The sequence below is a fragment of the Palaemon carinicauda genome, chromosome 1 (assembly GCF_036898095.1).
Source record: "Palaemon carinicauda isolate YSFRI2023 chromosome 1, ASM3689809v2, whole genome shotgun sequence".
In the NCBI taxonomy this organism is placed as follows: domain Eukaryota; kingdom Metazoa; phylum Arthropoda; class Malacostraca; order Decapoda; family Palaemonidae; genus Palaemon; species Palaemon carinicauda.
In genome coordinates this window covers 287,402,255-287,416,751 of record NC_090725.1, presented here as the reverse complement: position 1 = coordinate 287,416,751, position 14,497 = coordinate 287,402,255, and the positions used below count along the sequence as shown (strand labels likewise).

Below are 14,497 nucleotides of genomic sequence, written 5' to 3'. Positions count from 1 at the left end.
GCTGATGAAGCATATATTCTCATAAACTAATACTATTCAACATGCTGAATACGGAAAATATCTTAGTGTTTCATCTTAGTAAAGGAGGTTTGACCTGGCAATGTTGAGGTCCTATTTTAGGAGGTGGGTTTGGCATCTGTCTGTGGTATTGCCCGTATTCTTTTGAGATTCGACCCCAGCTTAACAATTTATCTTGTCCAAGACCTGATTAGTTTAGTGGTTCCATGCCAGGTACAATTAGGATTCTTTCCAAATATATTGATTAAATTTTACGGAAATTGTCATATAGAATGCCAGTTTAATTCGTATGCCAGATAGAAGTAGGAATGATGTAAGATATTTATTTCCCTTTGCACAAAACATTTTGAAATGGTCAGGAGAGTTATCCAAAGTTCAAGGTATTGTTCTCTTGTTTTTTGGATAGGCTTTCAAGAAAGGTTTTCAACGATGGTATATATTTACTGAACATCTATAGGTTTTGAAGTAGCTATCCTTATATACAACAATAATGGGGAATGAGTTTTGGAAACCAAGGTTTCAGAGTAGGATGTGAAAAATAGAGGCAATTACCATTATAACCGTATGATTAGTAGTATGGTGTCTTTGTCCGCTAACTAGCCGTATTTGGTATTTGGTATTATTTTACTGTATTACAGGGCAATGTAACCTAGGAAAAAACCTACTTTATCTTATAGAAAAAAGGGCAGCCATGCGAGTCGGTTCAAATCTGCCTCACTAAAAAATATTGACTATGGTAGTAGAGAGTTTGCAAGGGTGTGTTTAGCCTCACCTGATAATAACACGCAAACACAAGTAAGAACTAGGTTAGACGTAATCTCTATGATTTAGTTGAATGTGATTGAGCCAACTTGTTTCCGCTGATTTTCAAACAATCCTTTAAATGTATTGTAAGCTAAAGTGTTTTAAGGTTACTCATTAAAGACAAATGACAGGGCAGTGTCCCATAGACTGACCATATATACATATGATTAGCATGCAAGTCCCCTCTCCATTAAGCTATGACCAGGAAGGGCCAGGCAAGGGCTGCTGATCACTTGCTAGGTAGACCTATAGGATCCTGCAAGCCACCCCTACATAGTTCACAATGGTGTGACGTTGCAGATGTTTCTAACCGGCTACCGTAACCCAGGAAATGTATTTCTTAAGTGTCCTTTTAGTTTTGTATGGAATACTTTGATATTATGCAGGAAAGAAATTTAACTCATGGAGCTGAATTGGCATCGTTGTGTTTATTTTTGTAATTGCAACATTAGGAATAAGGATGTTATAATTCTTGGATGGCTAAGAGTAAAACATTTTTATAAAAAAGATAGGATACACAGGAAGATAGCCATACTGTATCTGTGCCTTAATTAAGAATAATGGCCAAAGAAATAATTTCCTATCGTAAAGAATTTCAATATTTGATGGTCCAAATGATATTTTGTCCCATGAATAACTGAATTAACGATTACTGTAGAATGTACTAAAGTCGTAAGACAAGATTGAACAATGAAGAAAAATACTAAACAGTATGTACTGTTAGTTAACATAACTTTAATGTTGAAACGAATGTAAATAAGAAAACAAAAAAGTCCAAATGCTCTTTGATAAGTTAATTATTTTTTCATCTTATGAATGTCTAATTTGTATCAAAAGTACAGGAATAATTATATAAGGCACTATAGATAAATAAAAAATTGACACCATTTCACCCTCTGTTAAGAATTGGTATTATCAGATAAGTAGTGATAAAGTTAATCACTGTATGAAATTTTAGTTATCTGATATCCCCAAATACCTCAACATGTGCACTACTGCAGATAAGAAATTCTTATTTTTGTTAGTTTTGTAATGAAAGTTCTTGTGCTTAGCAACAGAAAAGTTAATACCTGTACATGTGATCGTTTCATAATTTGCTCGTGCCTCCTCAGCAAAGGGGATGCAGTAGTACTGTACTTTAATAGAATTATTTCTTCACGTAATGCACTCAACAATTTGGTGGTATTCTTAACAATGGCTTTTAGAATTCGGTTAGGTTGAGTTATGCCTTTTTTCTAAATTTGATAATATATAAGTACAGTATTGTATGTCTGAGGGAAGTCTTCAAAAGATTATGGTGAGAATTGTTCCTTACATTTAAATTAATGATTCTTTTTACCTTATTATTAGCAGATTTAGTTGTTTATGTCATTCATATCTCCTTATTGTATGGGAAATAGTGAGAAAATTGTGATCTTATATGTGGCTTTGTAATTCATAACTGAAAGGTTGGTGAATGATGTAAATGAATTGATAAGAATAAGTGATTAGAATTATCTAATAACTTACTATGCATAATCTTAATTTAGTACAAACTTAAGGAAGTAGAAGATTGTTAATTTTCAAAAAGACATTGGGTAGTACCACATCTCTTGGCTATACAGCCCATATACCTGTGCTAAAGCAATGTTAACTTTGAACAAGAATAAATATATTGTTTGGGAAACTATATGGTATCAGTATTCAGAAATCTACATTAGTAAAGATATAATGTGTCATTAGTCAAAGTATTTTCTGGTTACTGTGCAGTATAGTACTTGAAAAAATCACAAAATCAAATATCTGATGAACATTTTACTGATTACCTTTGTATATACTTTGTGCATGTAAATTATGGCACTAAGTAGCCTTCATGTAATAGTTTACGTCTGCTCTTGAAGAACCTCCAAAAAATTAAATCTTGCTACTTTTAATGTTGAGATATCCACTTCAGTTGAGATAAGATCCCTTTATCTGTGGCTTCACATTGTCCAGTGTGAAGCTTTGTTTTAGAATAAAGGACAAAAAGAACTTCAAATGTCAAACTAATCCTTTCAAAATGAGGTCTAACGGAGTTCGTAGCAAGAATATACCATCCCAGAAGTCTTAACAATGCATAGGAGTATAAGAATACTGTACTTACTTTTCAACATTATTTGTTGCATCCAACCGGGTTGAACTCCATAGAGTACAGTGAATTGCTCTGATGGCGCATCGGTGCAATTCACATAGTGTACTGTAGGTATTACCTGAGGATTTCAGAAGAGTTCCTTTGGTCCCTAGCAGCACATGATTTGTAGCCCTCTACTTTGCCTCTATTCTATTTTTCCTTCTTTCCCTCTTGCAGTCTAACAATCTTTTCAAACTTCATAGTATAACCTACAGGGTTTTCTCCCAGTTTCACTTTCTCAGTGATTGACCTCACAGACCTTAGCACTGGGCAGTGTAGCCCGAATGAATTCAAAATCCAATCCAAAAGGGTTGGAAATGAAAGACTTGAAGAGACGTATGAATTACCTAGATTTGATTATTAACGATGAAGTGAGTGGAAGAGGCAATCTCCACCAGTTTCTGGTTGCTGTATTTGATGATTCTTGCAGTTTTCAGAATGGCAAGTGTATGTAAAGCCTCTCGGGAAAAGTTAGAGTTTATAACAGAGGTACTTTTCATCATTCCTTGGTGGCAGACATCATTTGTATGGTTTCATCTTCTGTTTAGTGAAAAATTTATCAGTGCATTTGAAGTTGAAGAGACCTTCCTTCTACCATACAAGTCTCCAAAAATTACCCACCTGAACCTGTACACTATAATGTTTTTCTCATGAAGAAGATCAAGTAGTCCCTTAAAATATGGAGAATGGAAGGTGTGTAGTTATATAGCTAATGTGTTGACATGAAGCTAGCAAAGGAGACAGGCTCAAAACTTAAGTTCTCAGTTGAGTTTTTGTTTTAAGTAGAGTACTCTATTGTAATGAGTGTAATTAAAGTTAGCATATAAAATTGTTGAGAAATGATGCAGAAGACCTGAGAAAGTACACAAATACTTTGGGAAAGGTCTGGAAAAAAGTACGAATAGATTACTAGGTGAAGAAATTCTTGCAGTTACGACTGAGAAAAAATATGGAATACTATAGGTGGAATGGGAATGATGAGAGATTTAAAGGTCTACTCATAACTTTTTAAGGTACTCATATCTTAGCATAGCACTTTTTTTGTGTGTGCATACAGTTGTCCACTAACAATTGAAGTGGAAAATAGTACTTGAGGTAGGTGTTTTTGTTTTAGAAACACAGTAATGTTCTTGCCTTAGTTTATGTAATTAGAAACTTGACAGAGTAGCAGAGTAGGCAGAGATATTTGAAATGTTGTTCATATTGTAATTTTTTTTATGGTAATGCCATGTATGGTATTAAAAATAGTAATGGGGGTAAGATGATAAGAAACTGATGAAGTAAATTGAAGTCGAATATGAAATTTTATGTATAAAATACCCCACAAAGAAATAAATAGCAATTTCAGGTATGGCAAATTACAGTAAAATATAAACATAGAATTAGAATTTTTAGGTTTGAAAAGCTTCATGATTTATGATAGTATAAAATTTGCAGGTTCAGTAGCAACACCTTTCTGTACTAATCCTTAAAAAAATAGGAGTACTGTAGCTGACAGAAACACTTTTTGTGAATAAATGAAAACATAATGTGCTGTTGTTGTTGATTGTTATTTTGTTGTGCAAAACCCCAGGACAAGCAAGTACAGTATATGTGTGTGTCTATCCTTGGCCCTAATTCTCAAGATAAAAGAGCAAGAGGTTGAGATATGGGAATAGAGGGAGTAGTATAGCTTTCTTTAAGGATAAAAAAAATTAAAAAAAAGTGGTGGAGAATTCAAACTCTTATCTGTTGAGAAGAATCAAGTCGTTGAATATGATATTCACACTTTACTTATTTCTGCTAATTAGATTTTGAGAAGAATTGATATGACAGATTAAAAGTTTCCTGGTAATTTGGAGGATTATCCAGTTAGACTCACCACAGAATAGTGACTGATTAATAACGTTATGATTTTTTTTATAAGGCTATGGATCTATCATAATTGAAGTCAAGGGTTAAAAATATACATAGATGTGAATGGCTCCATTGTGGCATTCTGTTTTGATAATGCATTTGATTAAATTTTACTTGGATTTTGTATTTTCAGGTGTATTAGTAATGAAATGATTGATAATAAATATTTGTATTTTAATTTTTTATTCCTTCTTTTTATAGGCAAACTCTACCGTCAAAATGGTTCTTGTTGAACGTTCCATGAGTGAATGCTCGGACGACATAGATATTCGTCCGTTGGAATTAGCAGATCTACAACGAAGACTTTCAGAGAGGTAATAGATTTGTAATACTTTAGTTACTTGCTGCTTATCACTTAGAGTTTAATACTATTATAGAGGTAAGAAAGTTGACCAGATTTTATTGAATCGTACTGTATCGAGTTTTTTTTACTTTTTCGTGTGCAATCCAAAAACCTGTCACTGTAATTTTTCAATATTAAACTTAGCCGGTGATTACAGTATATAAGCTGCAGCTCTGCTGCTCGACAGAAAAACTCTACGTTCAAAATCCGCCAGCGATCGCTATGCAGGTAGGGGGTGTACTTCAACAGCGCCATCTGTCGTGCAGGTACTCAGTACTCAATGTAAACACAGAACTCAATTTTCTCTCTGTCGTGCCACCGGCAAGACCTACTAAATTCGCTGTTGCTAACTGGATTGGTTTTCACAACTTTTTGGTGAAGTACACGTTTCTAGTTTTGAGCTTTCGCTTTGCAGGCTTTATCTTCAATACATCCTTGCATTCTTTTGTTGATATCGGATTATTTGTTGATGACTTTGGATAGTTTTTGAATTCCCCTTTGACTAATTCAAAATGGCTGACCCTTCTCAAGTCCCTAAATTCAGGAAGTGTAATGCTAGGGACTGTTCAAGGCGTCTTCCGAAGGCCTCTATCGATCCTCACACCGTTTGTTCCAATTGTCGGGATAAAACCTGTCAATTGGAAGATCGATGTGAGGAATGCGTTGGGCTTTCGGAATTCGATTTTATCGAATTCCAGAAATATACACGTAGGCTAGAGAGAGATAGAGTCAGGAGAAGTTCATCTTGCTCCGTTGAATTTTCCTCTCCTCATGCCCCACAACCTATTCCTTCCCCTGTAGTGGTTGCTCCTGATCCCCCTTCCAGCACTCAAGAACCCTCGATGGCAGATATGATGCGTGCCATCCAAGCTCTGGGTGAGAGAGTCGAGTCCTTGGCTAGTGACCGTAACCAGCTCATGGCAGACGTCAAGGAGCTGAAGTGTAAGAGTGCAGTGGGTAGTGATAAAGTGAGTGGTAGTGTTGCGCTTGAGGGTTCGTCTGTTCGTGCCTGTCGTCCTCCCAGTCTGGGACCTCTTGCAAGCTCCCAAGTCCAGGGGAGAAGCAATGTCGTACGACCAAAGGGTTCGAGAGGCTTTAATCAGCGAACAGACGTTCCCTCCGTGGTTTCGGGCTACTCAAGATTGCCCCACCCACACGAAGACGAGAGAGCCCATTTATTCCTCGTCTGCGGAAGAGGTTTCTCGTAAGAAACCATGGACCAAGGTCTCGCGGCCTCTTAAGCGCAAGTCGGTCCCTTCCGCGCAAGTCCAACGGCCCAGTTGTAGCCACTGGGTCAGTTCGGACTCGCTGCAGTCTTCCGACGGCTGCTCACCTCCTAAGAGAGGCAAAGCGGTACCGCATCAGGCAGTAACACCGTCTGTTGCCGCACCTGCTCCTGTAGACCCTAAGTGGTCTTTGCTGCAGACCATGCAGTCTCAGTTAACGTCATTGATGCAGGACTTTCGTGCGGAGAAGGTTGACGCTGCACCAACCTCTAGCCTACAACCACCCACGGTTGTGCGTCCGGTGGACGCTGAGACGACCTTCTCCCACACTCCAGCTGTGAGAGTCCCGCCACCCATGCGTTCCAGTGTACCCTGCCAGCCGCATGTTGACGTTCAGCGACGCACGGAACCTTCCGTTGACGTTCGCGAGGTACAACAACAGTCTAAGTTGTTTTGTTTTGACGCGGTGCGTCAACCTCCGCAACCCAGTGTGGTTACCTCTACTCGCCCACATCAGACTAGACAGTCTGGAGTAGACGCTTTGCGTCCCCGCGCTGCTATGGTTGTTGCCAGTTCACAGACTGGGCAACAGTTCCATGACGTTGCGTCCGGTTCAGTCACGCGTGCACCCGTGCTGCCGGACTCAGCTGACCAGCCGATTCCTACTCCTTTGCCGCTTCCTCCTCAATTCTCAGATGATGGACTCTCTGATGATGACGACGCTGCACACATTGACGACCCACATACGGACATCGACGAACCCAAGACCACGCAACCCTCTTTGGACTTTAGAAAAGTTCTTGCTCTGTTCAAAGAGATGTATCCTGATTAGTTTGTGTCTGCGGCTCCACGCTCTCCTCCGCCAGAATTTGCTTTAGGCACGCAGTCATCCGCGCCTGCCTTTACGAAACTCGTCCTCGCCCGCTCGTCCAAGAGAGCTTTACGAGTTTTAGGAGATTGGATGCAGTCCAAAAAGAACCTAGGGAAGACAGCATTTACGTTTCCCCCTGCTAGACTCTCTTCCAGATCGAGCGTCTGGTATGCCACGGGAGAAGTTCTCGGCTTGGGAGTTCCTGCCTCTGCCCAGGGCGACTTCTCAAGTCTAGTAGACTCTCCCCGCAGGCTAGCCATGAGACGCTCTAAGATATGTTGGTCTCCTTCGGACCTAGACCATCTGTTGAAAGGAATGTTTAGAGCCTTCGAGGTCTTTAACTTTTTGGACTGGTGTCTGGGAGCTTTGAGCAGGAAGATCTCCCCGTCTGACAAGGAATCTTCCTTGCTCATAATGTCCTGCATGGACAAGGCAATACGTGACGGATCCAGTGAGCTTGCGGCTTCGTTCGTATCCGGGGTCCTCAAGAAACGGGAGAACCTTTGCTCTTTCCTGTCAGCTGGAGTAACACCGTGTCAGAGATCGGAACTTCTTTTTGCTCCTCTCTCAAAGTGCCTTTTCCCAGAGGACTTGATAAAGGAGATTGCTGCCTCCTTGATTCAGAAAGACACCCATGACCTGGTTGCGTCCTCTGCCCGCAAAGCCACCCCTTTGCCTACCTTGTCAAGACCCAGGATGGACACTCCAGCGTCCAGATTCATTCCGCCCTTTCGTGGCAGAGCCTCCAGCAGAGGAGGTGCTCGTGCCGAAGGGAGACGTGGGAAGAAGAAAGGTACCAAGTCCTTTAAAGGCAGAGTCTGACTGCCACCTTCTTCAGACAGCAGTGGGAGCCAGACTCAAGAACTTCTGGCAGACCTGGGAGAAAAGGGGCGCAGATGCACAATCTGTGAAGTTGCTCAGAGAAGGGTACAAGATCCCGTTTGTACGCAAACCCCCTCTAGCAACGTCTCCCATCGATCTCTCTCCCAGGTACAGAGAGGAAGACAAGAGACTAGCTTTGAAGCAGGAGGTGTCTCTCTTACTAGAAAAGGGAGCGGTAGTCAAAGTCCGGGACCATCAATCCCCGGGCTTCTACAACCGTCTCTTCTTAGTGGTAAAGAAGACAGGAGGGTGGAGGCCGGTGCTAGACGTCAGTGCGCTGAATGTCTTTGTCACAAAGCAGACGTTCGCCATGGAGACCACAAAGTCCGTTCTAGCAGCGGTCAGGAAGGAAGACTGGATGGTCTCTTTAGACCTAAGGGACGCATACTTTCACGTCCCCATCCACCCAGAATCCCAACCTTTTCTGAGATTCGTTTACGAAAAGGTTGTCTACCAATTTCAAGCCCTGTGCTTTGGCCAAAGCACAGCTCCTCTTGTGTTTACGAGGCTGATGAGGAATATTGCCAAATTCCTGCATTTAGCGGATATCAGAGCCTCCCTCTATTTGGACGACTGGCTTCTAAGAGCTTCTTCCAGTCGTCGCTGTCTGGAGAATCTAAAGTGGACTCTAGATCTGATCAAGGAATTGAGTCTCCTGGTCAATATGGAAAAGTCCCAACTGGTCCCATCCCAAACTATAGTGTATTTAGGGATGGAGATTCACAGTCAAGCTTTTCGGGCTTTTCCGTCGGCCCCCAGAACAAGTCAAGCCCAGGTATGCATCCAGAACATGCTAAAGAAGGAACGATGTTCAGTCAGACAGTGGATGAGTCTGATAGGGACGCTTTCATCCCTGGAACAGTTCGTTTCGTTAGGGAGACTACACCTCCGTCCCCTTCAATTTCACCTAGCTGTTTACTGGAAAAAGGACAAGACGCTAGAAGCGGTCTCGATCCCCATTTCCGAGAAGATGAAGTCTTGCCTGACTTGGTGGAAGGACAGTATCAACCTCAGAGAGGGTCTGCCCCTGGCTGTTCAGACCCCCAACCACGTTCTCTTCTCGGACACGGGCTGGGGTGCGACATTAGACGGTCGGGAATGCTCGGGAACTTTGAACTCGAATCAAAGAACGTTACATATCAACTGCAAGGAGCTACTGGCAGTTCATCTGGCCTTGAAAAGCTTCAAGTCCCTCCTTCAAGGCAAAGTGGTGGAGGTGAACTCGGACAACACCACGGCCTTGGCGTACATCTCCAAGCAAGGAGGGACCCATTCTATGACGTTGTACGAGATCGCAAGGGACCTCCTCACCTGGTCAAAAGATCTAAACCTTTCTCTAGTAACGAGGTTCATCCAAGGCAACATGAATGTCATGGCGGATTGCCTCAGTCAGAGGGGTCAAATCATTCCAACAGAATGGACCCTACACAAGGATGTGTGCAAGAGACTGTGGGCCACATGGGGCCAACCTACCATAGATCTCTTCGCAACCTCGATGACCAAGAGGCTTCCAATATATTGCTCACCAATCCCGGACCTAGCAGCAGTTCATATAGATGCCTTTCTACTGGATTGGTCCCATCTAGACCTTTATGCATTCACCCCGTTCAAGATTGTCAACAAGGTACTGCAGAAGTTCGCCTCTCACGAAGGGACAAGGTTGACGTTAGTTGCTCCCCTCTGGCCCGCGAAAGTATGGTTCGAGGTACTTCAATGGCTGGTGGACGTTCCCAGAACTCTTCCTCTAAGAGTGGACCTTCTACGTCAGCCACACGTAAAGAAGGTACACCCAGGCCTCCACGCTCTTCGTCTGACTGCCTTCAGACTATCGAAAGACTCTCTAGAGCTAGAGGCTTTTCGAAGGAGGCAGCCAGGGCGATTGCTAGAGCAAGGAGGACATCCACTCTTAGAGTCTACCAGTCGAAGTGGGAAGTCTTCCGAAACTGGTGCAAGTCAGTATCAGTATCCTCGACCAGTACCTCTGTAACCCAAATAGCTGACTTCCTATTATACCTGAGGAAAGAAAGATCTCTTTCAGCTCCCACTATCAAAGGTTACAGAAGCATGTTGGCAGCAGTCTTCCGTCACAGAGGCTTAGATCTTTCCAACAACAAAGATCTACAGGACCTCCTTAAGTCTTTTGAGACCACGAAGGAGCGTCGTTTGGCTACACCTGGTTGGAATTTAGACGTGGTAATAAGATTCCTTATGTCAGAAAGGTTCGAGCCACTACAATCAGCCTCCTTTAAAGATCTCACTTTAAAGACTTTTCCTGGTTTGCTTAGCCACAGCTAAAAGAGTCAGTGAGATTCACGCCTTCAGCAGGAACATCGGATTTTCATCTGAAACGGCTACATGTTCTTTACAGCTTGGTTTTCTAGCCAAAAACGAGCTACCTTCTCGTCCTTGGCCGAAATCGTTCGATATTCCAAGCCTTTCAAATATGGTTGGAAATGAACTAGAAAGAGTCTTATGCCCTGTTAGAGCTCTTAAGTTCTATTTAAGACGAACTAAACCTTTACGAGGACAGTCAGAAGCTTTATGGTGTTCTATTAAGAAACCTTCTTTGCCTATGTCAAAGAATGCAGTATCCTATTATATCAGACTGTTGATACGAGAAGCTCATTCCCATCTGAATGAGGAAGACCATGCTTTGCTGAAGGTAAGGACACATGAAGTTAGAGCTGTCGCAACTTCAGTGGCCTTTAAACAAAATAGATCTCTGCAGAGTATAATGGACGCAACCTATTGGAGAAGCAAGTCAGTGTTCGCGTCTTTTTATCTTAAAGATGTCCAGTCTCTTTACGAGAACTGCTACACCCTGGGACCATTCGTAGCAGCGAGTGCAGTAGTGGGTGAGGGCTCAACCACTACATTCCCCTAATTCCATAACCTTTTTTAATCTTTCTCTTGAAATGTTTTTTATTGTTGTTTTCGGGTTGTCCGGAAGGCTAAGAAGCCTTTCGCATCCTGGTTGATTTGGCGGGTGGTCAAATTCTTTTCTTGAGAAGCGCCTAGATTAGAGGTTTTGATGAGGTCCTGTAGTATGGGTTGCAACCCTTGATACTTCAGCTCCTAGGAGTCGCTCAGCATCCTAAGAGGATCGCGAGGCTCAGTAAGGAAGACGTACTTAAAAAGGCAGAGTAATTGTTCAAGTCGACTTCCTTACCAGGTACTTATTTATTTTATGTTTGTTATTTTGAATAACTGCTAAAATGAAATACAAAATCCTTAGCTCATAATAATGTAAACAATTAATGCTGGTCTCTACCCACCCCTTGGGTGTGAATCAGCTTATATAATCACCGGCTAAGTTTAATATTGAAAAATTTTATTTTTATAATGAAATAAATTTTTGAATATACTTACCCGGTGATTATATATTAAAGGACCCTCCCTTCCTCCCCAATAGAGACCCAGTGGACCGAGGAGAAAATTGAGTTCTGTGTTTACATTGAGTACTGAGTACCTGCACGACAGATGGCGCTGTTGTAGTACACCCCCTACCTGCATAGCGATCGCTGTCGGATTTTGAACGTAGAGTTTTTCTGTCGAGCAGCAGAGCTGCAGCTTATATAATCACCGGGTAAGTATATTCAAAAATTTATTTTATTATAAAAATAACATTTTATTAAAATAACTAATATCATGGCCATTCGAATACATTTTGAAAAGATTTGTTCATTAATTTTTATAACCATCATCCAGGTTTTGTATCATGAGATGATGGAATATAACTTTCATATTATGAAAATGTGAATTAAGGCAGTTCAATAGTAGTTGTGTAGAATTATCTTGTATTGAGGATACAAGATTATCATTTGTTTTTACAGAGTAATGAAAAGGTATTTAATTGAAAGCTTTGTTGTAGATTTCAGTAGGATATTGGAATAACAGACTGTTTAGATTATGCAGTGCTCTTTATAACAAGAGATATCTATAAAGTATCAAAAGTATTAAGAGCTAGTTTTTTTCTTTAAAATTAGAATTATTTGTTTAACCAAAAGCAATAGGACTTGGAAATTTATCTTTTATTGTCCTGCCCCAAGGTTTAATTTTTTCTGTATAGTTTTACTTACCCTTTCATGAACTTGCTTCCACTTTTTCGGTCTGGGACCAGCTTTCATTCCATTCTCGCTTGGTATCAGGTCCCTTTCATGAGAATTTAACTAGACTGCTCAACTGTTCTTTTGTACTCTATCCCATGTGAACTCTTTGCTGTTACAGCCTGGTCTTCTGCCATATGTACCATTTTAAATCCCTAGATACACCTTTGTGCTGATTGGCCTCACTGGTCCAAATGCGGGGCTATATAGGCCAAATTCTTACATCCAATACATCCTTCCCATCAGTCACCTCTGTGATTATGACCTTTTATTTTGTTATTGTTTATACATTGGTTGCCAAGTCAGTCCCCTGAAGACATGCAACTGCTGTTTCAACCGTCAGCAGTTTACCCCTGATATGTTGCCTATACCAATCCCCTTTGCAGGCTGAGCTGTTTTCTTTACCTGTTTTTTTGTTTATATGGGGCTAAGAATGATCTGCTAACAACATAGAGCTTGTTGGTTCCTGTGGCAAAAGTACAAGACATCTTCTATGGAATTCTTCCTGCCTGAAGCCTTTTGTCACTTGGTATTCGTGCTGTAGGTTTGTAAGCATAAGTTCATTCTCCTCCAATCCATGGTATTTTGAAAGAGCCATCTTTTTTTTATCAATATTTGTCAAAAAGAGTTCATGCCCTTCAGACCTCTCCATGTCCAGTGGACATCATTTCTTTTTTAGATTCTTGGGTCAAATTAAAGGCCTGAGTTCTGTTGGTTTGAATAGGCCTCCAGATTGGACTCTACAAGTAATGTAAACTCTTCCATGTGACACTCTTCCAGTTGGGTTTAGAATCGTAAGTATTACCTTTGAAGGTTTAAAGGCTACTAATGAATGGCAGTGGCAAGGGACAGTGAATTTGGCCTATCAAGCAGGACAATGTCGTTGAGACTGTCCATACATATATATGATCAGCGCCCAAGCCCCTTCTCCACCCAAGCTAGGACTGAGTAGGGCCAGGCAATGGCTCTTGGCGCCCCCAAATCCTTCACAAGTAATCTTCAAAATACCATAAATTCTTGTTCAGTTACCATGATGAGACTTTTATCATTTACTGTATCTGCCACTGAGGTAATGAAATGGGTATGTCCCACCTATAACATCCATTTGTTAGTGGAAGTGAAGAAGGAAATATCTGGTCAGAGCCTATCCCTGCTTTAAGATTTTCTACAAAATGGAAATGAATAGAATATTCAAGTTTAGTATGATCATGAGCCATTAGGATTGCTAAACAGATTGTTATAATAAAGGCATTCTTACTGTTTCCTAGTTCTCCTGTCAAGCTGATCTTGTCCGTATGCAATCACTCCTCTTCACTCAAAAATTAGTTGTCATAATTTTTCATAGAAGCGAATATAGCTGTATCTGTCAACATATCACTCAGATCCAGTTCTCCCAGAAGTCTTTCTAGATGTGACTTTGGGGAAATACATTTGGATATACAAAAACGGTAGGATCACTTAACAACTGCTTTGGCTCCTGATTAAATTCACCAGAGCTACTATTTCATGAAGGCATCAACACTTAGTTGAGTGGTGTTTCTGCTGACTCTTCAAGTAACAGGGATATGGTTTTGAGATCAACTAAGTCAATTTTATCAAATTTAATGATGTTTCTTGGTATTTAAGGGTTTTATGACATTAGTACTAGGCAGACTCATAAATTGATGGCAGAGAATTCCATGATGGTGGCGTACTTGATGTATCAAGGTAGGACAAAATCAAGGGTACCATACCATCTAACTATGAAGGTATTATATTTTCTCATGTAGAAGAGAATGATCAAGAGATTGTTTCAAGGTATATACCAAGGAGCAAAAACCCTAATCCCAGTCACATGTGAAGGAATCAAAATCAGGTTTTGTGTTCAGAGTGATTTTTGACATTGAGGTCTGCAAACCTCTATGAAGGTTGTGGGCCATTTCTTTCACAGATTTGTTTGCAACAAAATGAAATCTCAGGCTTCCAGTGTTTCTCAGCCCAATCAGACCTATTGGTATTAAGGCTTGATGCCATGTGGCATAGCAGAAACTGGTCCGCCTCTTCAATGTTTACAATACTTTCAGAAGGCTCAAATTTCCAGGTGTGCATTTTTACACCCATGTCTATCTATCTATTTACCAAGGCACTTCCCCCAGTTTTTGGGGTTAGCCGACATCATACAATTGAAGAAAATGGGACCTTTCCTCTCTCCGCTCCTCCCAG

At 40.9% G+C, this 14,497-nt stretch overlaps 1 protein-coding gene across 3 annotated transcripts in view; it reads left to right on the top strand.

Annotated features, from left to right (window-relative positions):
- The window catches only part of LOC137657468 (eukaryotic elongation factor 2 kinase-like), a 68,164-nt gene that overhangs the window by 377 nt on the left and 53,290 nt on the right, over nucleotides 1-14,497 (top strand). For 2 of the 3 annotated variants that reach the window (XM_068391825.1, XM_068391810.1), the window contains exons 1-2: nucleotides 2,075-2,119; nucleotides 5,069-5,181. In XM_068391825.1, the coding sequence (XP_068247926.1) occupies nucleotides 2,090-2,119; nucleotides 5,069-5,181 (143 nt within the window). In that variant the 5' untranslated portion in view covers nucleotides 2,075-2,089. Of the gene's footprint in view, nucleotides 1-2,074; nucleotides 2,120-5,068; nucleotides 5,182-14,497 lie in introns of those variants that run through there. The other variant, XM_068391818.1, reaches the window with a different exon arrangement.